At 44.8% G+C, this 27,536-nt stretch overlaps 1 protein-coding gene across 1 annotated transcript in view; it reads right to left on the reverse strand.

Annotated features, from left to right (window-relative positions):
* Window positions 1-7,632: 7,632 nt before the first annotated feature.
* uvrag (UV radiation resistance associated gene) overlaps window positions 7,633-27,536 on the reverse strand; it is a 424,373-nt gene continuing 404,469 nt past the window's right edge. Inside the window, exon 12 of the mRNA XM_084319596.1 lies at window positions 7,633-8,860. Within this exon, the coding sequence (XP_084175722.1) occupies window positions 8,017-8,860 (844 nt within the window). The 3' untranslated portion in view covers window positions 7,633-8,016. The remainder of the gene's footprint in view (window positions 8,861-27,536) is intronic.

Raw genomic sequence — 27,536 nt, forward strand, 5'->3', positions numbered from 1 at the left:
TCCGGGGGGGGGGGGTTCACATGCCTTCGAGCGACATTGTACTTTTGTACTTATTTTATGCCATGGCATTATTAAGTCTGCACGTTTACATTGCACTACTTTTATACCTATTCTTATGTCTGCAATTTATGCATTGTTTTTTATTCTGCCAATCTGTGTGCTGATTTTATGCCTATGTTCATTTTATACTATAGATAGTTAATATTTATTATTGTTATATTGTAGAAATGTGTTCATTGAAATGTCTGTAAAGTCTCAACAACATTGAAAATGAGGGTGACCTCAATTGTCTTTTAGAGTATAAATAAAGGTTGATGAAACAATCTTATTGGGTTGTTTTATGATAATTAGTAGACCATCATAAAAATGTCTGTTCCAAAGATTGAGATTAATTTCATTCAAGTGACATTTTTGTGATTTCGAAACGACTCACATTCTTACCGACTTATCACAAGACATATGTCTTCCGCACATCACACTTCATAGTGTGTCTAACAATATAAAGTATATTTATATATTTCTTCATATAACCATAAATCATTATGATGTCAGGGAGACAGGAGAACACGTGGTAACGTAACTCGATATATGAATGCTGGCAAAGCGTCTATTGGACTGCTCGCTGAAAGAATTTTACTCAATGCACCTATCACCAGGGGTGTAAAAAGTACCCAGAAATTATACTTAAGTGAAAGTATGGGTACGGTCTCAAAATCGTACTCAAGTAAAAGTCAGAGTATCTGGCTAAAAACACACTTGAGTAAAAGTAAAAATAAAAACTCTTTTTCTGACTGTCTATTCTTCTGATAGCAGGTGTTTATTCAAAGATCCCCGCTTTCTAGTCTTGCACAAGGACCAATCAGCATGGGTATGGGCGGGTTAATTTTCCATTGTTGGGGATTTGATTGGCTGTTTTTAAATAAAGTGCAGCCGCAGGATTAATAACGCTAACGTTAGTTCGGCCAGAGAAACAAATACACTAATTAAAATAGTTGGACCTGCAAGATTTGTACTTTGTAGGTCTGCATTTTAAATGTAAGGAGTAAAAAGTAGTTTTTTTCCCCTCTGAAATGTAATTGGGTAAGAGTACAAGTATACAAACCTAATAATACTCAAGTAAAGTACAAATCCCCCAAAATAGTACTTTCCTATCACTGACCAGAACTACATCCCCACCTGCAGCATATCAACAGGTGCTGGCCCTACACTCACCCTTTCCATAGATAAAATAAAATAAAAAAGAACTAGGGCCAACGGGGCGAAAAAAAGCAAGACACTTTGGCAGCAATCATATAACTAGAGTTATGTTAACTGTGTTTATTTCATGTTGGCTCCATGTCTTGCTTGTCTATTGGACTATAGGGTGAAGTGAGCACATACAGTAGTCGTGATCAATTTACCCCCAAATAACCAAAGAACCCAGGCAACCTACTACCTTATGCATACTGCACCTTATGTGAATACTGTATACTTCATCAGATCATATATTTAGTATTTAAGCATTTTTTACTATATATTAGATTCGATTATATATTGCATATATTTAGCATTTCGTTTTTTTAGATTATATATTAGATTCGATTTAGATTATATATTGTAATTGTAACCATTTATTGTAGGGCAAATATAACAGAGGGCATACATACACTCATCTCGCACCTTGTTGACCATATGCACATGTCCAGAGTTAATTATATTGATTTGTTATATGGTTTACACTTTTTTTTTATTCTATTTTATTTTTTACTTCTCCACTGTACTATAATTATGTCACCTGTACCATGTCTTATACTACTTGTACCCCCCCCCCCCACTCCACCATGCTGCTATGATGCCTGAACTGCGCCAAGGGGATCAATAAAGGAATATCTTATTTTATCTTAACCTCTTAGCTAGACAGAGCTAATCTGTAGATGAGGGAGGGTTCCAGAACTGAGGACAGAGTGTGAGAAGGAGCCGTGACATGTCCAACAGGTAAAACCTGATAAAAGGACCAGGGGATAGACCAGGAGGCTGCTATACAGAATCTTCTTCTGAAACCCCCTTAATCCCCCCCAGCTACGCCCTGATCCCGACAGGTGGAGTCTGTTCTGCCAGCGTGTAGCAGAGGGATAATGCCCTCGCACAGCCAGTGTAACAGACGCTGCTTAGACAGAGCGTGACACACAAGCAGCTGTTGAGTGGATCTGAAACCTTTTGTATGTTCCTAATGAATGGATAGTGCACGGATAGTATACAACAGATGTAAGCGGCTTTCAAGAGAGTGGGGAGGAGAGTAGAAAGCCTTAAAGAACAATCTCCCTGGAGTGCAACAAGCTTGTAATGTTCTTGGGGTTGAAGGCTGGATTATAGGCCTCAGAATAGCATCGCTACCATTTCCATTGATAGTCAGGACGTCTGGATGAACCGATAAAGGCACACAGCCCGCTGTGATGTGACGACCAAGAGGAAAGACGTCTGTTCCAGAAGTACAAAACACACGCTTAACTGGTTTGACGCCCTGCAGAAAGTGTTTAACCAGATGGTGGCTTAAAAGAGGCTCAATATTAAACCATTGGTGATGTAGACCTTCACAAGGTGAGGACCGATTCCACAAGACTAGTATATCAGACCCAGAGACTTCAAACTGGGATTGTAATATGCGCCACTTCCCTGCGTGAACAGAGGTTGTGGATAGAGCGTGTGGACTCTAAACGGTTCCAATGATCAAGGATTGATACGCTTATTCTCAAGGTTCAACCTCTCAGAAAAGCAAACCATCGGTTGCTGTCCAAGGACAGGAGGATGGCACACACTGCCATGACATTACTGGGATCATAATGATGGGCCATGGTGGTGCTGCCAGAAGCTGCATCAGGACACAGGGAACCTACATGCTGACCTGGTGCTACACCACACACGTTGATGTGATGATGGGTAGGGGTTGTCTGTCCACCTGCCCCCCTAGAGAGTGAGAATTACAATCCTCCGCCAGCCTGCAAGGGAGGAGTCTGTGAAGACCGTCACATGGGATGGTAGTAGAGGTACGAATACATAGGAATACCCTTTGAGGGGATCTCTGTGGTCCAGGTCGTTCTTCTGGCATACAGGGTGGATTTATTTAAGAGAAAACCATCTCTGTATTTGGCGCACATGAAGAAGACCCAGACGAACTGCTGGGTGCTGAAGCCATACCGCCCGGCAGACAGCATCTTTGACGGTAACTTCCTCTACTTCGAATAGTATCCTCTAGTATTCGTATGCTATTTCCCTTGAAAAAGCTAAATGAAGGAATTCCATGTGTGGTGGAAAGACGGGGATAGCGTGAAAGTAGGCATCTTTCAAGTCTATGGATGTGAACCCCCCCCCCCCCCCACTGTAGGACAGAGCATAAAAGACTGATCATTCTGAACGTTTTCACTGCAGGTCTCTAGGATACTGTAGGTCCGACACCTCCGGTTTTCTTGGGAGACCAAAAAATACCTAGAATAAAGCCCTTTCATCATGTCCAGCGGTGGGACACTAGAAATTACCTGTTTTGGCGGCACGTGGTGTAGTGGTTAACACTGTCGCCTCATGTGGGTTCGATTCCCACTTGGGGACCAGGTTGCCGTGTTGCCAGTTACCCAGGTGGGGTATCTCCCGGGCCTTTCTGTGTGGAGTTTGTATGTTCTCCCCGTGCTCACAAGGGTTTCACCTCCCGATAAGATAAACCCAATGGAAACATGCACAACAGATCGCTAACGCTGTCCCTGACGAAGACGGACGGGAGCACTTGGATTGGTCCCTGGGCGCGGCGCTCGCCGCAGCCCTTGGGGGGAAGGACGACGGGATGGGAAGTGCAGAGAACATTTCATTCAGCGCCTCAGTGCAAGTGTGTGTTCCTGTGGGTCGCCATCGCATGTGTGTGTGTTGAATCTGCATGACAAATAAAGACGACTTCTTCATTCTGAACGTTTTAACTGCAGGTCTAGGATACTGTACTGTAGGTCCGACACCTCCGGCTTTCTTGGGAGACCAAAAAATACCTGGAGTAAAGCCCTTTCATCATGTCCAGCGGTGGGACATTAGAAATGACCTGTTTGGACAGTAGTGATTGAATCTCGTCAATGATAGTAGGATGGAGGATGCTGGGCTGTAAATTGCATATGTCCAGGGTTCCCAGACATTGCAAAGTACTTTTCGAAGCACTATTTTTCATTTTAAAAGGGCATTTAAAAGGATACAATTAACTTTCAAATGCTGTTTTTTATAGAAAGAAATATCTGATCCAATATGTATGGCTTAAAACTGAAGTATTTGGAGCTTCAGGCGATCAACCAGAACTATTTGGGCTTATTGCATATAATGTGTCATATCTCGCGATCTATGGAAAAATACTTGATTATTTTGGAAATGGGGCGATGTTTAGCGTTTTAACTCAAAACTGTGATCGTTACCAAAAGCAAGTTTTACGTCCGGTAAACGACAACACTTTTTTTACGTAAAAAAAATACCAGCAGGTCACCTAAGATAGATCTTACCTCAGTCAGAAAGTACTCAAATGAATAAATCCCAGTCGATCGCAATTACTCATGTATATTGGGCACAGAACATTAACACTATGGGTGCCGGCCAGAAATCCGGAAAATGACTGGATTGCCAGCGCTATTTGTCTATGGAGAAATTCCCCTTCTTTGCAGGGCTATAACTTTTTTAATTCTATTGCTACATTGCCATTATTAGGGCCCATTCAAAGTCCTATAAATTATGTATTGTTCATTGTGTAGCAACGTTAAACTTTTTCATTCACATATTCATAGTAAAGTATGGTCTAATGTATAAGTATGTTTTCATCTCTTTCTGCAGCTTTCTCCAGAACGTGATATATAGCCCCAAATGCATTATATTGATGATGAAATACAGTTTGATGGCAATCGGGGCGATATAAAAAATTTCAATTGGACGTACTTCTAGAATGATCTACGTATGATCTGATGATGACCGGATGGGCGGGGGATCGTTTATAATTCCGTGGGCAGCGTTATATCATTCATCTAGTGTGGGTGATATGTTCATCATAACAGTTTATATGGAATACGATCAAAAATAACGCTGAATCTTACCGTATCCTCCTCGCGCCGTTGGGCGATGAGCGTGGAACAGTCATTTACCTATTATGGTATGTAGAAATATCGGGTCCATTTCCAGCTTGTATAATAGTATATATGTATGTATATGTTGTTTATCGAGTTATTGGCAATCGATCGCTATGTATTGTGTCGAGATCGAGTCCCGTGAGCCAAACAGAGTGCCCGGAAGTAATATGGTCGACCAGCACAACCTCCATAGCACTTCCTGTTTGGCGATTGCGCCGATCGGCCACCAGATGGCGCTCCTGAACCGCCAGAGAGCTCAGTGGGTCCTCCTGGTGGATCTCAGGCCAGCGGAGGGGAAATATGAATCCGATCGCAGATTTTTGAAATATTGATATAAGGACGCTGTACAGCGTCCTCCGGCAACTTGAGCATGGCCGGGAATGACGCTTTAAAGCGTTTTCCGGCAGTCAAAGTGTTAATGTTCCCCACACACCACAGCCAGTGAGGTGCAGGACCACGTAAATACTCGTCCACCATCCCATCAGGCTCAGGTGTGAAGGGAGAAGGGTGGGAATTGGACTCTCTCACAAGCTAAAGCTACAGCTTTATGATGAGCCTTGGGAAGACCAGCGACACATGCTTGGCTCTCAATCTGAACGGCAGCAGCAGCAAAATGAGAACGGGGAACCCCGGAATCACGGCGCCTTGGCATCTCGTGTCAGAACCGGTGCTCTCCCTTCAACTTGGCAATCTTCCTCCACTCTGCGACTAGAGTGGTGAATACCAGCAGGTCTTAAAAAAGAACATTTTGTTGCTGGAATCTGGTCCATGAAGCAGCAAGGAGACAATTATTTGTTGCTTGAAGCAGGGTTCCCACAGACAATGCAAAATTAAATTCAAGGACTTTAACACATTGGGTGCTAATGATGAATGACGATCTATCGCTTGTGTGCCACCACTCTAATCAATTGGAGGACGAGCACATTTGCGAACGCTTAAACTATATCTTAAATTATGGCTATGAGGGCGCCCCAGTGGCGAACCACATAACGCGCTGAGTCGCAGCACGGCCGACCCGGGTTCGATTCCCAAACCCGTCGTTATTTGATGAATGTCTTCCCCCCACTCTGTCTCCCGTTTCACCTCTCTCTCGCTCTCTCTACTGGACTGCCCAGTAGAATAAAGCGATAAACGCAAAAAGAAAATCGTAAAAAAAAAGAAAAGTATGGCTATGTGTCTAATACACCCGTCGCTTATCAATGACTTGCTTGCAGTCAACATGTACGAAACAGATTGTTTTTTCATCAGTACATTTCCGTTTTATACCGTTTTGAATACGAGTATAGTTTCGGAGATTTCTAGTAATTCCAGAGAAATCCGCGAAAAAATAGCCATTTACTGGAATACACAAAACACACGTTGTCATTTTCCGGCTGATTTATTAATCGTTTCCAAATAAACGCTAGATTATCGAGAGTATTTGTGTTCTTATGCACGATACAAAAGCGGGCTGAAAAATCATTTATTCGTGCCACGCTCAGCGCCGAACGCCACACACACGTTGTGCAATCTGTGAAAAACAACTCTGATTAACCCAAAACTGGTAAAATAGATTCCTTACCTCAGATCAGATGTTCTGCAAAAAGATGAATCTAATTCCTGATCGCCATTCCAAATATTAATCACGCTTATTGATCCAACGTTATAGTCCGAAAAGTATGATCCAAGCTGATTCCAGCCTCGCCAGTGACTCTGGTAACACGACACTGCTTGCCAGAGGTGGGGAAACCCTGGGGCGGAGTTTCTCTCTGATGCACTTTTTCACTCAATCCAATCCAATCCAATGATGTGCATTACCATCCGGGAGACGATAGGGGGCGGTATTTGCCCTTTTCGAGCTCAGAGCCATTCCCAATGATAATGTCAGGCTAGACGGATGAAAAATGAATGGATATCGCTAATAAAAGAAATAACGATTAAATAATGAGAAATCTCGTGATTGGCAACCAACGCATGGCGGCCAACAACGAGATTTCTCGTTGTTGGCACCCAATGTGTTAATGTATCTTCATATGAAAGTCCATTATAAGTATGCAGTATGATAACTACATCTGACGTTTTTAACAAACCAAATGGTTGAAAATGTAGCAAGCTATGGTTATTTCAATAGTACATGCACCATAGACACTCATGTTATGAGTGGGCGTGCTACCCTGTAGTAAGATAGCCGCCATGTGGCAACGTCGGTCTCCGTTGGCCAGCAGCGCGGGTGAGTCATCTAGTCTTTATATCTATGGAAGCGCCCACAAGTCTGAATGCATATAAGGGACCCTGTGTTTCTCCATCGTATGTGAGGAACCTGAGCATGTGACTTCAGTCAGCCAATCAGCCTTCAAGCAGTTGTTGCATAAAAGACTTGATGACCAAAATACAAATCTTACAGCTAACCTGTTATCGGGAGGACTGGCTTAGAATAACCTGTTTTAACATGAGGTTACATAAAACGCTAAAAAGCACACAGAATACAAGAGCTTTCAGTCTGCACTTTTGGCTTAAGAGAAGAAAAAGACAGATTTTTTTATTTTTCACTTTTGAAAAAGACAAGATTTTTCCACAGCAAAAAAACAAAGGATCAACTTTACCTCACTGTCCCAATAATTTTTCTTTTGATTGCACGTCATTTCAAGGATTACTATAGAAATGTTTTACAAGAAGTGCAAATTGGTCATTATTCCAGAATAACTCCTGTGTTTGTTTTTGATTCTATGATGCTCGGGAAGAGGGAGGGACTCCAGCTCTCTCCTCTCCATTCATGTCCCTGACTGGTTGCATGTCATACCCATGCATTTGTCCAACTTTCACACTCCTCTCTCTCCACTCAGGTCCCTCGCTGGTCACTTTCACACTCCTCTCTCTCTCTCCACTCAGGTCCTCTCTCTCCACTCAGGTCCCTCGCCGGTCACTTGTCCGAGTTCTTGCGCGGTCGCCGAAAGCTGGGCATATTCTCATTTAGTGCATAGATGCGTCTGGAGAACTCCTCGAAGCCGGCGACGTCTAGCTCGCCCAGCACCTGTTCATCGCACTCCACGGCCACAGCATGTTCCACGGGGATGCAGGGGTAGTCGTCCTCCATCTGGGCCCCGTCTACCAGACCCAGGCCCAAGCCCAGGCCCAGGCCCAGGCCCAGCCCCATCCCCAGCCCTGTGGCCTCTGTGCCCATGATTTCCTCCGCCTGCTCCACCGAACAGCGCAGCTCTGGGGGGAGCAGGCCGGTGGGCCCGGCGGCGAACCCCTCCCCTGGCACCGAGGAGCCGTTCATGGCCCTTGTCTGCTGGCTGGCGGGCCCCACGCCCTCAGTGTCCAGCACCGGAGTAGAGGGTTTGGAGCCAGCAGTGCTGCTGCTGGCTTTTTGCTCTTCCACCTCCAACTCTCCATCTCCTTCAACCTCTCTTTCAGCCACCCCCTCCTCCTCTCCCTCCATCTCCATCTCCACCTCCCCGACTTCCTCCCCCTCTTCCTCCTCCTTGGTCTCCAGAGTGTTGGCCAGGTTGATGCCAGCGTCTAGAGAGGAGGACAGGTGTTTGGGCGAGGGGGAGGGTGGCGCCGGGTGATCGGAGGGCAGCTGCTGCTTGGCCACGGCTGTGTCGTAGCTGGCCGGAGGGGTGACCTCCGAGCTGGCCCTCTTCCTCAGGCCCGGGTCCGGGCTGCTGGTGTAGCCGGGGAAGCCCACCTCGGAGTCCGCCGACACGCTGAGCTGGGACTTGGCCGGCACCGGGATGGAAGTGGAGATATGGTGTCGGTCACTGTGAGGGACGGAGGGAGAGAGAGAGAGTTAAGTGCTGTTCTCATGTATATCTGCAGCAGATAATATCAGCTTTACAGGATATGATGCTGAACTTGGGTAAAGATGCTTCGTTAGAGTTTGGTGAATCGTAGGGCTGACCTCGACTAGTCGAATAGTCGACTAATCGATAGAAAGGAGCCATAGTCATCTGCCAACCTCTTAGTCGAATGCAAAAAAAAATATATATATATATAATATTATTTTTTTCTCCTTTTTCCGATTTTTCTCCCATCCCACTGTTAGTCGTTATGCCAATTCCCAACCCCCTTCCTGGTTGTTGCGCACTGCCCCCTACTGTTGGTAAGGGAGGCCGGAGACTGTCACATGCTTTCCTCCGACACATGTGCAGCCAGCTGGCAGCCAGCCTGGCAGCGCAGATTCTCACCGGGAGAGTGTAACGTGTGGAAGGTCACACAACCTCCCTCCAGATCCTACCCTCGCTGTGCAGGCGCCCCGACCGAACTGTAGGGGTCGCTGTCCACAACGCCCAGGACCCACCCATCAGCTTTCCCACCCCTAACACTGCCAATTGTGTTAGTATGAACGACCAGCCAAGCTGATAGCAACGCCGAGAGCTGGATTAGAAACCCAGCGTCTCCAGCGTTGATGGCGAGTGCCTTGCCCACTACACCACCAAGCCGCCCTTTATTTGTTATTTGAGTCTTTTTGGGATCATTCTTTCCAAAAGCTAAGAGGCCTAGAAGCGTGGCTAATGCTAATGGCGCGCATACCAGCGAGGCTAACTGCCTAAGAAAATGGGCACAGAGGCACTGAAAGAGGATTTCACCCGTCTAATGAACACACTAGACAAATATCAAGATGTATCCATCAGTGGACCAATTGCATGCTTTCGCAGAGGACAAGGAGCCTTCAGTCGACTCCTTCAGACATTAAGTACCCCCCACAGCCCAAATGGAATGATAAAAAAATTATATATATATTTATAATATATATTTTGTTTGCATTTTTTGGATATTCTTTTTTTGGATATTGCAACTACTACCGAAAAACGTGAGTACACAATTACATGTACAACTCAAGTTCAGCCCTATGTTACTCTATTTCATTAGCACTAAAAGTGATTTCTCTTTATTGTGTAAGAAACTCCAGAATGTTATCTTTCAAAAGAGACCAGGCTTATGCATGTGCTATAAGTCTAAAGTATAAAGATACACTTTGCAAAAAAAGTATGCAGTCCTCGAGTTCAAGTAAAAACAATTGCTGCTTTTCTGGGCGCTTGTTATGTGGTTAAGGAGGGGGGGGGGGGGGCAATAAAAAAAAATTATGAAGTGAATTTCGAACCCTGGTGCCAGGCGATTGGCTCCAACTGGACCTGCCTCTGTGCATTGATCACATCTGTGTCTCTGATCCAGAACGGAGACAGCTGCAGCACTCACTGCAAATCACTCCACGTTATAACTCAAAAAAAAAAAAATTGTGCAGCTCATGAGACTTACACATCCCGCTGTCTCTGGAAGTACACAGCGAGTGTCCACCGAAGCATGCAAGACATTCTCCTCTGAATAACAGATAACAGACTCACAATCTCACCCCCACCCCCCCATTTCTAGTCATAAATTAAAGTTAAATGGGGGGCCTGTGGTCTCCCCCCTATAGCCTGGAACATGGGTTCCCTTCACCACACTACTTAGCTATGCTTAACCTGGCCATTCAGCTATCAGAGCAGCCATAGCAGTGGATCAGATGGGGGGGGGGGTCAAGGGTCAACCTGGGGGCCTCTGCCCAAATGCGAGTGGTTAACCCTTTCACTGTCGCACTACCAAACGGTTAACCCTTTCACTGCCACACGACAGAAGGTTAACCCTTTACTATCACACAACCAACGGTCAAAGAGCAGAGAGGACTCCGGCTAAACAGCCTGCTTGTTAAGTTGGAGGAGTGGTCTCTAGATGTCCCCCTGTCTATAGGCAACTCAGACAGTGTGTCTGGCCTTAGCGACTGTGGAGCCAGAGAGGCCAGCAGCGCCAAGAGGACTGGTTGACACAGACAGACACAGACACACACACACAGACAGACAGACGCACACACACAGATACAGACACACACAGACACACACACAGACACTAACACACACACACACACAGACAGACACACACTCCCTAGACAGCACTGCCTCACCGTTTGATGGCTGCTTTCAGCTCCGGAGAACACACAACGCTTGTAAAAACGGGTCCTTGACCGTGACCTTCTCAGGCTCCCTGGGGAGATGTCCCCGAGTTCACAGGCAGGACACTCTCTCTGATCACTGATGACGCCATAGATGACAGAAAAGACAAGGGGAACTGGTGGAGCCTCAGTGTCTCAGAGTGTGCCACTGCACCTTACAGCTGGAGCACGGTCAGGGTAGAGTGTAAACACAATGACTTCATGTGCCAAAAAGTGGTCCTCAGGGTTCCCACACATTGCAAAATAAAACTCAGGGACTTTTAAGTACATTTCCAAGTACAATTTTTCATTTCCAAGGATGTCACTCAAAGAATACAATTCACTTTTAAATGCTGTTTTTTTTTAAGCATCTTCTTGGCCTGCTTGCCAGCTAGAGCATCACGTGCGAAGAGCACGCGAGACAGCGACTCATCAGATCTTATTGAATCAGAACAATTTGATCATGGATGAACAAAACATTCAATGCGAAAGGTTGATTTGAATTTCAAGGACTTTTTAAGCACCTTGTTAAAAAGTAGGTTGTTTTCAAGGAATTCCAGCACTTTAAGCACTTCAAGGACCTTGTGCGGTCCTCTATGTGAGCGGAGCCTGGGGTTGAGAGATGGTCCTGCACTTCTTGGCATTTCGTGTCCATCATAGCCAATCATTTAATGCGATTCGACTTCAGGCCCGGCCTCTAACAAACCATTTAACCTAATAGAAACAACATGCTCACACACACAAGTTTCTGTGATAACAGAAAAGAGACGTGTCTGTGAAATTCCAAACAAAATCATTGTGTTGTGTTTTGAGCCCACCCCCAAAGACTCTAACAAAACCTGATTTTCGCAGAAGGGAATAAAAGAGATGTCATAAGAAGTGAATTACCATTTTCAAAATGACTGGAAACCGTGATGCAGGCCCCCGTTCAAAACACAAGACAGGTTTTAGAAAGCAGAAATGATTGGTATCAGAGTAGGAAAAAGGTTAAAAGTTCCCATGCATAATTTATAACAAGCTAATTACTAAGTGCAGTGTTGTTCCTCGGTTGAATGATGTCCTTATGGCAACCGCTCAAGAGACCTGATTAGATGCAGTGTCTCTGATTTGAATTTATATCAGCGCTCGCTGTCTCCCTCTCTATTGCTTACTCTTCCTGACTCACTCTAATTAATCTCGATCAGTATTGGAAGGGCTTTGGTTTTAGGCTGGCCATCCCAGATGGCTGCATGACTGCTGTATATCCTCCATAACACACACATATATTATTCAGTCACACTGACAGTAAAGCATATGGACTGGGTACCTGCGTTGAGATGCCTTAATTCTTCAAAAATTATGATGCGTTTCATACTAGGAGAATTCTTAGTATAGATTAGTCTCTTGTATTAGAGTCTAAATCGAGCCATTACTCAGTGTGGGCAGTGTGAGGAGTGGAAGTGGGTAAGAGTTTCGCAACTGTCCCAGAACCATACAAAATGTTTTATTAATCCCAAACTGAAGGGGAATTGTCCTGAATCCAACTATGTGATTGAATATGAATTGTTCCCATCTACCATCCCAGTTTTGGACCATCTCTGACACAATTGAGACATATAGGATGCCCCTTAATTTCAAGCCCTGTGTTTGGGCGAGGAGGGTAGCCAGACAGATCTCTTGAGGAGCTCCTCTTCATTAGAGGCATATATCCCCAACTGACCACAGTGAGCATGTGTACTAATGAAGTGTGAGATGCTGAAGAAGAACACTTTCTAAAACTGGCTCGTGACAGGGTTGCACAGGTGGGGGACATTCTATTAACTTCTATTGACAAATACTGTATAATAAGAGATGACAAAGATGACATGAGGGTAAAAATGGAGAAAGCAATCCATACACCAAAAATCTGCGATGGAAAATCAGATCCCAACATGGGAAATCGATGAGTAAGTAAGGCCAGCACTCAAAAAAAGAAAAATTTATAATAATATTCTGTTTAATCCTTTAATTATTCAGAGAAAATGGCAATTATAATGTCCCCTAAATACAATAAAATAAATTCTGCTTCCTTGGCCGTCCTGTTTTGTGTGAGACAGGAGGAGAAAGATGGGATGGCAAGCACTACAGGTTACAAGCCAGATTGGAACCCAGGCCCACCCTAGCATGGTGAACCAGGACACCCCATTAGTGTAGACTTAAATCTACAGGGCCCCCAGTCCCTCAGTATGGCCCTTGTCAGTGTTGTAGTACTCAAGTCCAGGACTGATTTTCAGGACTCGTGACTCGACTTGAACTCAAGCATTGACTGCATTCGGACTCAGAAGGTGCAGACTTGGACTTGTTAATTGATAAATACATTTATTTTTTTAAATATTATTTTGTAATAGGACATCATTTGGCATAAGATATTAATGGCTAGTGCATTGGTTTGGCTATTGTGTCACAAAGTAAATAAACTCCCTTTGAAATGGTGACCGCTGTGTCATTTATGTTTAATGTAGACCTTTTTTTATTTGTATGTCAGCTCTATGACTGGACTCAACCTTGATTACTTGGACTAGGGTAATCGACTATTCTTTGGTGACTCGGACTCGAACACTGGGGACTCGAGACTCGAGATTTAGTGACTCGACTACAACACTGGCCCTTGTAACTCATCATTAGGTTTAACAGGGCCCCAATCTCACAGTGGCCTTCCCTGTCAATGACTTCACCGCAGAAACGCTATCGGAGATGTCTCTGCCTAAATCATTAAGCAGAAGAATTTGCCATGCCACCGATAGGTTCACGAACTTCACGCTACAGCGGGGGTTCCCCAACCTTTTCACCGCGGTGGGGAACTCACCGGCAGAGGGGGGATTTTATTTGGAACCCACCAGACGTCTCAAGCAGCGGAGACAGTACATTCCTACATGGGAAAGTCAATAAGAACCCGCAATGGTAGAGTTCAAGTGAGGAGAGAACAATGTTTATGTAAAATAAAACTAGGAAGACCATTCAAAGATATACAGGTATCGTATACCTTGCACCATCGCCAACATCTTATTAAATTATAACCACATTATGTTTATGGAGTCCTTTCACGTCTCAATTCGTGAAATTACAACGTTTAATTACAATATGTAATTAAATTATTTTGTGGGCTGTGGATTTTATAGCCTAAGAAGGTACAGGGTTCAACTTTTCAGATACAATTTTATTTTAAAAGATAGCTGGATACTAACATCTCTTCCCAGTACTGGGCAGGGTTGGGATCAATTCACATTCAATTCAGTGGAATCAGGGACTGAATTTTATTTTAAATTCAAATACTGAAAGGCTTTTGGCATGAAAAGGTTGTATTATCCAACATAAGACAAATAAATTTGAATAAATGTTTTATCATCAGCAAGTAAAGATCAAATTATGTTTAAAAACTGTTTTGCACACATTCATTTAATTTGACAGTTATTGTGAGTGAATGAGTTTGAATATGGCCACCAGTGATGTCATCGGGGACATTGATCTACAGCAATAAAAAACAGCAATACCCTGTCTTATAGGGACTGCTACCATATAATTTCATTGAGCTGTAATTAACACAACACAAGGATTCAATGCCCTCGATGACATCACTGGTGGCCATATTCAAACTAATGTGTGACCAGCCACAGACTCTGGGTTGTTTAGAGGGATCTTAATTTTTTATAATTTATTTTCATTATATGAAAGTACAGGTTCATACCTTAAATAAGCCATCACTTGTACAAATCGGGCGGATACTTTTCAATCTATGTCTTATGAAGCATGCTGATAACACACTACTTATTCCAGAGCTACAGGGCTACAGAAACCGGCGCCATTTATCTTGCTATGCAAGATAACCAGAAAGCAATGTGCGACTGCTCAGGCTGTCGTTGTGGTAGAGACATGGTCATAATCAGGTTTTTATGGACATGAGTCTCCCGAACACGTAAAACCAAGCCTGAGTTGATCAGAGCTTCCTAAAAGGAAAATCACTTTTAGTGCTAATGAAATAGAGTAACAGAGGTCTGATTCACTCACAACTTTCACCTAATTCCCTTATTCGCACCCCCCCCCCACCCCCCCACGTGGGGTATCGTTGGAAACCTACACTCGTTGGCTACAATGTTGACCAATTATTTTCGCCATCAGCGGATGATTGGCCGTTCTGGAGCGTCTGGAGTCCGGAGTGATCATCTGACGCGCGGTGCGTAAAAAGACGCTCGCCTGACATATCGTCATGTAACTCGAGAACTGAGGCACGGATTTGGTAGAGTGAGGTGGCGTTCGAACGGCAACAAATAGATCTTTCGAACGGTATATTATATGTTTGGCGAGAAATGCAGCCCGAGCCACTAGACGCTCGCAAAGTGCCGTGACTTGCGAGCCAAATGCTTGTGAGCACGTATACGTCCCGGTGCACGTTATGTGGTTAAACACTATATTAAAATGTTCTTGGCTTCATCCCACGACCCACATGACCCTCCCGAGAGACCCACCCCTGTGTTGCGAGCCCTAGTTTGAAGACCAGCGCTCTAGCAGGCTTTCTTCTGCTTTCTTTTCCTTGCTGCTGCCTACAGTCATCGTAAGACATGACATATTTCAGGCAAGGCCCAGGAATTTAGTAAAGCCAAACATTTTCCAACGTCCTTATCCTCCAGTCAGGCTTGTTTCAAGACGTAGCTCTCTGCTCGTATCCAAATCCCGCTAAGATGCCATCGATATCGAGGCCAAAACAAACACTGACAGATAAGATTTGTTCCGTTTGATCTACAGCAAGGACAATCCTAGGAACTGCCAAAGCAAACATTAGTAACATTGTGATATGGACTGTGGGGGGAAACCTCGTTTCTTTTTTCTCCTTGTTGTAATGGAACATGGCTCCTTCTCTGTCTGGCCTTTTGAAGACTGGATTACTACCATCGTATAAAAACCACCACACAAAGGCAGAGCATGTGTAACACATTCAACAAGTTGACATTATAAATACACCATCATTGCCAATTGCGCTTTATCTGTTTATATTAGACTTAAGTTGTTTTACGGCATAGGCAATGGCAGTATACTAGTTAAATATAAATGTTTGAAGGATAACATGTGATAATGTGATACATTGTGCTGAATGCTCCTCTTTAGTAATAGGACACTTCCTAAGCCCTGTCCAGCACAGTCTTATTCAGAGATGTGGGGAGTCTTCCTTCAGACCCTAACCCTTATTCAGAGCCGGGGGGAGTGTTTCTTCAGACCCTAACCCTTATTCAGAGACCTGGGGAGTGTTCCTTCAGACCCTAACCCTTATTCAGAGACCTGGGGAGTGTTCCTTCAGACCCTAACCCTTATTCAGAGACGTGGGGAGTGTTCCTTCAGACTAGAGTTGTTCCGATACCGATACCATATGACGTAATTTATCAACAACACTGTGGTCTGTTGAGTAAGCATTATAAAACAAACGTGTGCTTAATCGATTAAAGTGTCAATGCCATTTGTCATTTTAACAGCAGATACTTTCTTAAATGTCATCGTCCCGACAGAGCGGTGTTGACGGGGAGCTCATGGGTTCGCTTGGTGGCTGGTGTTATTAGCATTGAACAGCTAACCGAAAGCTAGCTTTAACATTACCTTGGCTAAAGTTGGGGCTATTCATATAATCCAGCAATAATGGCTGCAGACCTGCAAGCAAAGTACAGCAAGTTGGCAAAGGAGTATTCCAAGTTAAATCACAATGTCACCAGTAACGTTACAGTCTTCTATGGTCTTCCCATATACCGGTAGCTCATGCTAGCTAACGGTAACGTCGTCATTGCACAATTGCACGTTGCGTACACAATTAATGACATGTTGCGGACAGCCATATAGGCAACAATGTTTAGCTTTTAGTGCCAAATGATAAGAGTCTGAGGCCGAGTCTCAAAAGAGAATGTTGAATATTTATTGTGCAAAAATCACAACAGATCCGACTGCTACTGAACGGAGCCTTGTAGACAGACTGAGTAGGGTATATCTGCAGAGCCAGTGGGTAGCGAGTGCAGCAACGTATAATGTCCGTGTGGATCATTGGAGTAGGGTATATCTGCAGTGCTGAAGCCCCATACTCATTGATTAATGATACTAATACAAATCTATACAATCACCTGTTGTTGAATAAATACCATTACTTTCTAGTTATGACTAAAAAACAGTATATATAAAACAGTATTTGTTAAAAAAAAAAAAAATATATATTTATAAAAAATTTATATAATATCGTTTTTTTTTTAATGTATGCACTGGTATCGGATAAGTATCGGTATCGGCCGATACGCAAAGCTTAGGTATCGGAATCGGATCGGAAAGGAAAAAATGGTATCGGAACATCTCTACTTCAGACCCTAACCCTTATTCAGAGACGTGGGGAGTGTTCCTCCTAACCCTTATTCAGAGATGTGGGGAGTCTTCCTTCAGACCCTAACCCTTATTCAGAGCCGGGGGGAGTGTTTCTTCAGACCCTAACCCTTATTCAGAGCCGGGGGGAGTGTTTCTTCAGACCCTAACCCTTATTCAGAGACGTGGGGAGTGTTCCTTCAGACCCTAACCCTTATTCAGAGACCTGGGGAGTGTTCCTTCAGACCCTAACCCTTATTCAGAGACGTGGGGAGTGTTCCTTCAGACCCTAACCCTTATTCAGAGACGTGGGGAGTGTTCCTCCTAACCCTTATTCAGAGACGTGGGGAGTGTTACTTCAGACCCTAACCCTTATTCAGAGACGTGGGGAGTGTTCCTCCTAACCCTTATTCAGAGACCTGGGGAGTGTTACTTCAGACCCTAACCCTTATTCAGAGACGTGGGGAGTGTTCCTCCTAACCCTTATTCAGAGACCTGGGGAGTGTTACTTCAGACCCTAACCCTTATTCAGAGACGTGGGGAGTGTTCCCCCTAACCCTAACCCTTATTCAGAGACCTGGGGAGTGTTCCTTCAGACCCTTATTCAGAGACGTGGGGAGTGTTCTTCCTAACCCTTATTCAGAGACGTGGGGAGTGTTCCTCCTAACCCTTATTCAGAGACCTGGGGAGTGTTCCTTCAGACCCTTATTCAGAGACGTGGGGAGTGTTCCTCCTAACCCTTATTCAGAGACGTGGGGAGTGTTCCTCCTAACCCTTATTCAGAGACCTGGGGAGTGTTCCTCCTAACCCTTATTCAGAGACCTGGGGAGTGTTACTTCTAGGGCTGACCTTCGAAGCTTCTTTTGGCAATCGAAGCTTCGGGGCCGAGCTTCGATTTTAATTTGAAGCTAAAAAAAAAAAAAATGCTTTTTTTTTTATCTTATGTTGTGGGACTTGTACAGCACTTTGGTAAACTTTGTTGTTTTTAAATGTGCTCTATAAATAAAGTGGATTGGATTAATTAATTAAGTAGCCCCTTTCGTGACTGTGACGCAGCCAACAAGGTTTCACTCGGCTGTGTGATTTAATTCAAGGTGGATCGCTGTTGTCGTTTGAATGAACAACTTCAGATTTCATGGGAACTACCAATCCCCCAAATCAAGAATGTTTAAGATGAATGAAGTAAGATTTAGATTATTAGAAATATGGCCTGTGTAGACTAAACTATGCACAGAATTATGTCAGTCTACAAGGTCCGGATTCTACATGGTCCGGCAATGTAGACCTTGTAGACTCCACTACAGACCAATTATCAGTGAATGTTCATGCATTTTTAAGAAGGGCTACTTCCACAAAAAAACAAAGAACTCACCAAAACATCTCAGTAGCACCTTATCTAAATGTTCTATATATGGAGATTCATATTTATTTATGTATTGCATGCATTTCTAAATTTTATTTCCTATTTTGTTTATTCATCCCAGTATCTTTCTTTCTTATGTGTGGAATTCTACAAGGCATGTAGGTGTATATGTGTTTGAGGATGTTATCCTTCAAACAGGCAATAGTGATGATATAATTTGGGCAGTGCTGAGCTGGGTTACTTTCCTCCAGTGTATTTGTCCCCCGGCCCCACCCAATGGCCCCATGCACACACACACACACACACACAAAAATCGAAAAAAAGAAAAAGAGGAAAAAAAAAGTTGTTGGGGGAATAAAAAAAAAAAAAAATTAAACTTCGATTTATTTTTTTAATGTTCGAAGCTTGTGCCATCGAACGAAGCTTCGAAGTATTTAAGACAGCCCTAGTTACTTCAGACCCTAACCCTTATTCAGAGACCTGGGGAGTGTTCCTTCAGACCCTAACCCTTATTCAGAGATGTGGGGAGTGTTCCTCCTAACCCTTATTCAGAGATGTGGGGAGTGTTCCTTCAGACCCTAACCCTTATTCAGAGACGTGGGGAGTGTTCCTCCTAACCCTGATTCAGAGACGTGGGTAGTGTTCCTCCTAACCCTGATTCAGAGACGTGGGTAGTGTTCCTCCTAACCCTTATTCAGAGACGTGGGTAGTGTTCCTCCTAACCCTGATTCAGAGACCTGGGGAGTGTTCCTCCAGAAGTCTACAGGAGGCACATCACTGCCCCGTCCCATGGGGAAACACACACATGCAACACACACACACACACACACACACACACACACACACACACACACACACATGCAACACACACTCACACACATGCAACACACACTCACACACATGCAACACACACTCACACACACACAGACACACTCACACACATGCAGACCCACACACTCACAAACATGCAGACACACACTCAAACATGCAGACACACACACACTCACTCAAACATGCAGACACACACACTCAAACATGCTCACACACACACACGCACACACAATTTGTAATTTTACTACATTTCAATTTGTATTGTACTTTTTACTCCACTCCACTAAACTAGTTACTTTGAACAAAAAGATTTACATAGAAAACATGGCAAAAATGTATGACGATTATGTACTTTCAAATTTGAAGACTACCAACTTCAAGAGGACGTAATCAGAGCAGCATAACTGGACCAAATACCACTTTAACATAACCTTTAATAAGAGCAGCATAACTGGACCACATATCACTTTAACATAAGGTGCACCGATATATCGGTCGGGTATCGGTATCGGCCGATACTGTAAGTGCCTTGTTGACTGCCATCGCCGATAAGCTCAAATGTGCCGATGGCAGTAGCCGATAAATATCCATCAATTTGTGTCGCGTTAATCTGGCCCACACGTTCAAACTTTGAAAAAAGTTTCAGTCAAGCGACCTGCACAACGCCGCCCCCACACACACACGCTACTGCATCAAAGTTACTTATGATTAACAAAGGCATTCGTTTTGTGGCATTAACGTTATATAGTTACATGTTCAATAGCATCAGCATAATTACCCGAACATAGCAAGCATTACTCATTCATATCTCAGTTCCTTCCTTTACTCAGAGAGCCCGTACTGAATTGTACCCATTCTGCAATCTGTTAATAAAGTTTTCAATCAGACAAATGTATAGAAAAGCTTTTATTATAACATTTGTTGCAGTAAAATCATTATGCCTCGTTTAGTACTCCTGCGGAGCGCTGGTAATCTACTCGTGGGCCGCGGGGAGCTAACTTTATTAGCTTTGTTGTTGAGCTCTCGTCAAAATCAATGGCGGACTTCCCGGAAGTAAAAAACGAATAATCGCTTGCCGATTGGTGGTAAGAACAGCAGGAGGTGGGTGCTAGCGGTGTGACGTAATTGGCAGAATCGACTGTCAATCAAAATGGTTCTGTTGTACCTGACACAACACATGCATTGCAAACTCAGATTATGGAGATATTACTGGAGAACATGGAGCTTTGTTTGAGAGAGATACAGTGAGTGCTGTCTCTTAAACTCTTAAAACTCATAAACTTTGTCTTTTTAGTGAAGTTAGTCTGTTGAAGATGAAAGCCAGTGGGTATTGTATGACTCAGACTTCAGCAATAATCATGAGCATTATAAAATATATAAAAAACACACATGGCATGATGGAATACCATAAACATATTTCTTGATGTTTCCTTTTTTAAGTAAGTAAAGAGGCCTATGTTGATATCGGTGAGCACAATTTGTAACACAAAAAGAAAGACGTGTAGCCTATTTATTTATTTATTTAATATTTTATTTATTCATTTTATTATTATTATTTTATTTGTTGCCATGCCTAAAATAATAGTCAAGCATAGGGCTAACACATTTTCATAAACAATAATATCATTTTTTGTTATATGGTTATAATAAAAGCTTTTCTATACATTTGTCTGATTGATTGAAAACTTTATTAACAGATTGCAGAATGGGTACAATACAGTACAGCTCAATACAACAACAGTGCTAAGACTGGAGGATGAAGACCAGAAAAAGACTTTCGGCTTTTTTACATAAGGGTCCTCCATTTTCAATTAATCTAAACATTTAGAGACATACAAATATACAGTAGTTTCATAAAAAATAAATATATATTTGCCACAAATATTGGTATCGATATCGGCCGATTGTGTTAGTTGAACAATCGGTATCGGTTGCAAATTTTCATATCGGTGCATACATAACATTTAATAAGAGCAGCATAACTGGATCACATACTGTACCACTTTAACATAACCTTTAATACGAGCAGCATAACTGGACCACATACCACTTTAACATAACCTTTAGAGGTCAAATGTTTTGAGAATTGAACACGTTCAAGCACTGGAATACACAAACAACTGTACTGTAGAATGCAGCAGCAACAGGGTTCCCACAGACATTGCAAAATTAAATTCAAGGACTTTCAAGTACTTTTCCCAGCACTATTTTTCATTTTAAAAGGGCATTTAAAAGGATACAATTCACTTTTAAATGCTGTTTATATATATATAAAAGAAATCTGATCCAATATGTATGGCTTGAATCCAATTCCCGACAATTAGTTACATTTAATTTCTTGATTCAGAACAATTGTATCATGGATGAAAAAAAAATTCAATGTGAATGGATGGTTGATTTGAATTTCAAGGACTTTTTAAGCACCTTGTAAAAAAAATTGGCTGTTTTCAAGGAATTCCAGGCCTCGACTTTTTTTGGTAAAAGAAAATGAAGACCTTTAAGCACCTTAAGGACCTTGTGCGAACCCTGCACCCCCCCCCCCCCCCCCCACACACACAGATTTATGGTTTATTAAAACAGTTCTCACTGTAGGACACCTTGTGCCAGTGGTGATGGTGGAGACAGGCTTCACAAGCTCCAGGCTCAGCGTGATGCACGGGGGGCCAGAGAACATGGCTGTGACTAATCCTGCTGGCCTGGGTGCTCAACTACACCAGACTAGATAGCCTGGGTGCTGCACCCCGCGTGAGGTCAGAGCTCTCTGTGAACCTCTGCCAGGCCCTGGATGTGGAGGATGAGAGCATGTTGAACACGTTTGTTTTGAACTCCACAGGCGGCTCCGTTTATATATAAAAAACCCTGACGCTGTCTGTCTGAGATTCACCACTGTCTGTCTGTGTATCCTGCGAGTCACACAGACACACCTTATAAACTTTAAAATACGTACTGTATTAGGGATGACCTCGAATAGTTGACTAATCGATCGAAAGGAGCCGTAGTCGACTGCCAATCTCTTAGTCAAATGCAATTTTTTTTTGTATAATATATATATATTTTTTTATCATTCTTTCCAAAAGCAAAGAGGCATAGAAGCGTGGCTAACGCTAATGGCGCACATACCAGCGAGGCTAACTGCACAGAGGCACTGAAAGAGGATTTCACCTGTTTTCACCAGTCGACTATCTGCAAATTTTGGCCAATCAAAGTCGACTATACAAATCCTTAGTCGGGGACAGGCCTATACTGTATATAGCATCTTTACTCCTGTATGAAATACCCTATATGAACCCACTACGGTATGTTCCCATGCCTCATTATTCAGGGCTTTGGGAAACGGCCTTCTTCCACGCAGATTGAATTCACGCTGCATTAGTTCTGTAGTCGGGGAAATCGTTCCCTTGGCCATAGCCCCTCACTCACTACACCATCCGCGTTTAGATGGATGGATGGAGGGAAGAGAGAGAGAGAGGGGATGGAGGAAACGGATATCGGCCCCTCTCTCAGTTTACTGGTTAACTCGCTGCAGCTGCCACGCAGCATTTTTATGCATCCATATTTCATAGGTTTGTCCCCTATGCAGGAAATAGTATCTGAATTTAGGCATTTTGCGATGGGTGGAGGATGGAATTTATATGGGGGGGCAATAAAACAAGTGGGAAATAAAACAAGAGTGCCGATTAACTATGAGCTATATGATGGCTCAGTGGCTTTATCCAAAGCACTTTACAATTTGTTCCTCACATTTTTACCCAGTCACTCACACATTCACACACCGACGGCGGAGGCAACCATGCAAGGTGCCAACCTGCTCATCAGGAGCAATTAGGGGGTTAAGTGTCTTGCTCAAGGACACTTCGACACGCTGCCCGGGGAGGAGCGGGAATCGAACCGGGAACCTCTGGATTACCAGACGACTTCTCTAACCTCCCGAGCCACCATATAGTATGTGTGGTTGTGTGTGTCACCAGTCAGCTCCAAGCCAAAACAATCATATGTATATATCGGCATGTGTATGTATTCCTGTATGCATACGGTATAACATAGACATGTGTGCCTCTAGGAAACGCTCGAGACGCCCCCACATAGTCGGGCGAAATGTACACGGACTCTGCAGAGGTCTGTGCGTACTCACATCAGACTCACAGCAGACTCAAAGCAGACTCAAAGCAGACTCAAAGCAGACTCAAAGCGTACTCAAAGCAGACTCAAAGCAGACTCAAAGCGTTCTCAAAGCAGAGTCAAAGCAGACTCAAAGCAGACTCAAAGCAGACTCAAAGCGTACTCAAAGCAGGAAAAACGTTGGCAGATAGATGGCGGTAAATTTTGTTTTACTAATCAGTAATCGCTAATCGTTCAGGGATGTGATTGTGCCTTAAGAAAAAAACCTGAACATTTTCGAAACTATCTTCTTTTATTTTTTTATAAACACTCCATTTGAATGAATGAACACATTTTATTTGTATAGATTGAACTGTTCACAGGAAAGAGGAAGGTGGGAGAGGAAAGGGACAAAGAAAATGAATCAAATATCTCAGTGTCCCCCTAAAAAATGTAAAGGGGGTCATCTTGACCCCTCCCAAGTCATCCTGGCTCAAACACTAACGTTAGGACCTTATCTTTTCTTCTTTGCAACCAGATTGTGCAACACCTGTAACCGCCTCCTCTGGAAGTCTTGCCTACTGCGAAGGGCTGCAGTTGGACTAATGGACTTGCTTTTCTTTTGCTCTCAGGTTTTTTGAGAATGAAGGTGGTGACATTTCTCCATCTCAGCGTCTTGGTTATGTCTAGGTTGGCTTCTGTACCTCATGCTTGAGAGTTTGATGTTTCTACAGAGCTTCAGATTAACTGGACGATGCTTGCGTTTCGCTTAGATCAGGTGGAAAAATAATCAAAACATACATAAACCTCAATATTATAAAAAAAAAAATTATATATTTTTATCGTGATTTTAGGTCCGAAAAACCGGAAATCCGGTTAAAAACGGAGAAATCACATCCCTGGTTATTTCATCATCTGAAAAAACTTGAGAAGTTTGAATGGCTTTTCTAAATGAAGTGTGTAAAACTGCCATTTTAATTTCGAAATCTTAGAAACGGAGATAACCTAGACTCTTTATTTTGACATTGGTGGACGACGCCGTGACAGAGCGAAGAAATTGTGGGAAATGTAGTAAACTGGCGTGAGACATGAGGTGGTGCACTCGACTATGAAAGCTCAAACGACTTCGGACATGCTGCGCGGAGTCCGGTCCGCCCGACTATGTGGGGGCCTTTAAGTCAACATGGAGGGGTCTTTGTTGTTTGTCCCTGCGGGCTCCTTTTCTACCAGAGGAGAGTGGCTGTGGGGAGCAGCCGTAGGATTGCTGCACTTCCGCCTCCACTCTTTGACTTTCCTGCAGACGTACCCCCCCCCCCCCCCCCCCACACACACACACACACACACAGCCCCCAGGGTCGTCAGCAGCAGCCCTGTCCTTTCATCTCATCCATCTTTGGGCCCTTCCACTTCCCATTAGAGGAGGTATAATAAAGGGGCCGATTCGATAGCTTAGGCTTTTCATGGCTTCTATCCTTTCAAAACAAAAAGATTATTTGATTAACGTGTGTAATACACATTTTCCCCTCTGCTGACCCTGGGAGAGGAGTGGAGATCAAAGGGAACTTCTCTTTATAGGCACTATGGGCCTTAACTCAAGATGCAGACAGACTGGCAGGATTTAGAGAAAGGTTATTTACGGGCCTCTCTCTGTCCCCCTCACTCTCTCCTCACTCTGTCTCCTCACGGTCCTCTCTCTCTGTTCCCTCACTCTGTCCCCTCACTGTCCCCTCACTGTCCTCACTCTGTCCCCTCTCTGTCCCCTCTCTGTCTCCTCACTCCGTCCCCTCTGTCCCCTCTCTGTCTCCTCACTCCGTCCCCTCACGGTCCTCTCTCTCTGTTCCCTCACTCTGTCCTCTCTCTGTCCCCTCACTGTCCCCTCACTGTCCCCTCACTGTCCTCTCTCTGTCCTCTCTCTGTCCTCACTCTGTCCCCTCACTCTGTCCCCTCACTCTGTCCCCTCACTCTGTCCCCTCACTCTGTCCCCTCTCTGTCTCCTCACTCCGTCCCCTCTGTCCCCTCTCTGTCTCCTCACTCTGTCTCCTCACTCTGTCCCCTCTATGTCCCCTCACTCTGTCTCCTCACTCTGTCCCCTCACTCTGTCCCCTCTCTGTCCCCTCACTCTCTCCTCACTCTGTCTCCTCACCCTGTCCTCACTCTGTCCCCTCACTATGTCCCCTCACTCTGTCCTCTCACTGTCCCCTCACTCTCTCCTCACTCTGTCTCCTCACCCTGTCCTCACTCTGTCCCCTCACTCTGTCCCCTCACTCTGTCCTCTCACTGTCCCCTCACTGTCCTCTCTCTGTCCCCTCACTCTGTCCCCATCACTCTATCCTCTCACTGTCCCCTCACTCTCTCCTCACTCTGTCCCCTCACTGTCCTCTCTCTGTCCCCTCACTCTGTCCCCATCACTCTGTCCCCATCACTCTGTCCTCTCACTGTCCCCTCACTCTGTCCCCATCACTATGTCCCCTCACTCTGTCCTCTCACTGTCCCCTCACTCTTTCCCCTCACTGTCCTCTCTCTGTCCCCTCACTCTGTCCCCATCACTCTCTCCTCACTGTCTCCTCACCCTGTCCTCTCTGTCCCCTCACTCTGTCCCCTCACTCTCCTCTCTCTGTCCCCTCTCTGTCCCCTCACTGGCCTCTCTCTGTCCCCTCACTCTGTCCCCTCCTCTCTCTGTCTCCTCACTCTGTCCCCTCTCTCTGTCCCCTCTCTGTCCCCTCTCTGTCCCCTCACTGGCCTCTCTCTGTCCCCTCACTCTGTCTCCTCACTCTGTCCCCTCCTCTCTCTGTCCCCTCACTCTGTCCCCTCACTCTGTCCCCTCACTCTGTCCCCTCTCTCTGTCCCCTCACTGGCCTCTCTCTGTCCCCTCCTCTCTCTGTCTCCTCACTCTGTCCCCTCACTCTGTCCCTCACTCTGTCCCCTCACTATGTCCCCTCACTCTGTCCTCTCACTGTCCCCTCACTGTCCTCACTCTGTCCCCTCACTCTGTCCTCTCACTGTCCCCTCACTCTCTCCTCACTCTGTCTCCTCACCCTGTCCTCACTCTGTTCCCTCACTATGTCCCCTCACTCTGTCCTCTCACTGTCCCCTCACTCTCTCCTCACTCTCTCCTCACTCTGTCCCCTCACTGTCCCCTCACTATGTCCCCTCACTCTGTCCTCTCACTGTCCCCTCACTCTCTCCTCACTCTGTCCCCTCACTGTCCCCTCACTCTGTCCCCATCACTCTGTCCTCTCACTGTCCCCTCACTCTGTCCCCATCACTATGTCCCCTCACTCTGTCCTCTCACTGTCCCCTCACTCTTTCCCCTCACTGTCCTCTCTCTGTCCCCTCACTCTGTCCCCATCACTATGTCCCCTCACTCTGTCCTCTCACTGTCCCCTCACTCTTTCCCCTCACTGTCCTCTCTCTGTCCCCATCACTCTCTCCTCACTCTGTCTCCTCACCCTGTCCTCTCTGTCCCCTCACTCTGTCCCCTCACTCTCCTCTCTCTGTCCCCTCTGTCCCCTCACTGGCCTCTCTCTGTCCCCTCACTCTGTCTCCTCACTCTGTCCCCTCCTCTCTCTGTCTCCTCACTCTGTCCCCTCTCTCTGTCCCCTCTCTGTCCCCTCTCTGTCCCCTCACTCTGTCCCCTCCTCTCTCTGTCCCCTCACTCTGTCCCCTCACTCTGTCCCCTCACTCTGTCCCCTCTCTCTGTCCCCTCACTGGCCTCTCTCTGTCCCCTCCTCTCTCTGTCTCCTCACTCTGTCTCCTCACTCTGTCCCCTCACTCTGTCCCTCACTCTGTCCCCTCACTCTATCCCCTCTCTGTCCCCTCTCTGTCCCCCCACTCT

The sequence above is a fragment of the Notolepis coatsorum genome (genome assembly GCF_963971535.1).
Source record: "Notolepis coatsorum genome assembly, chromosome: 8".
NCBI lineage: Eukaryota > Metazoa > Chordata > Actinopteri > Aulopiformes > Paralepididae > Notolepis > Notolepis coatsorum.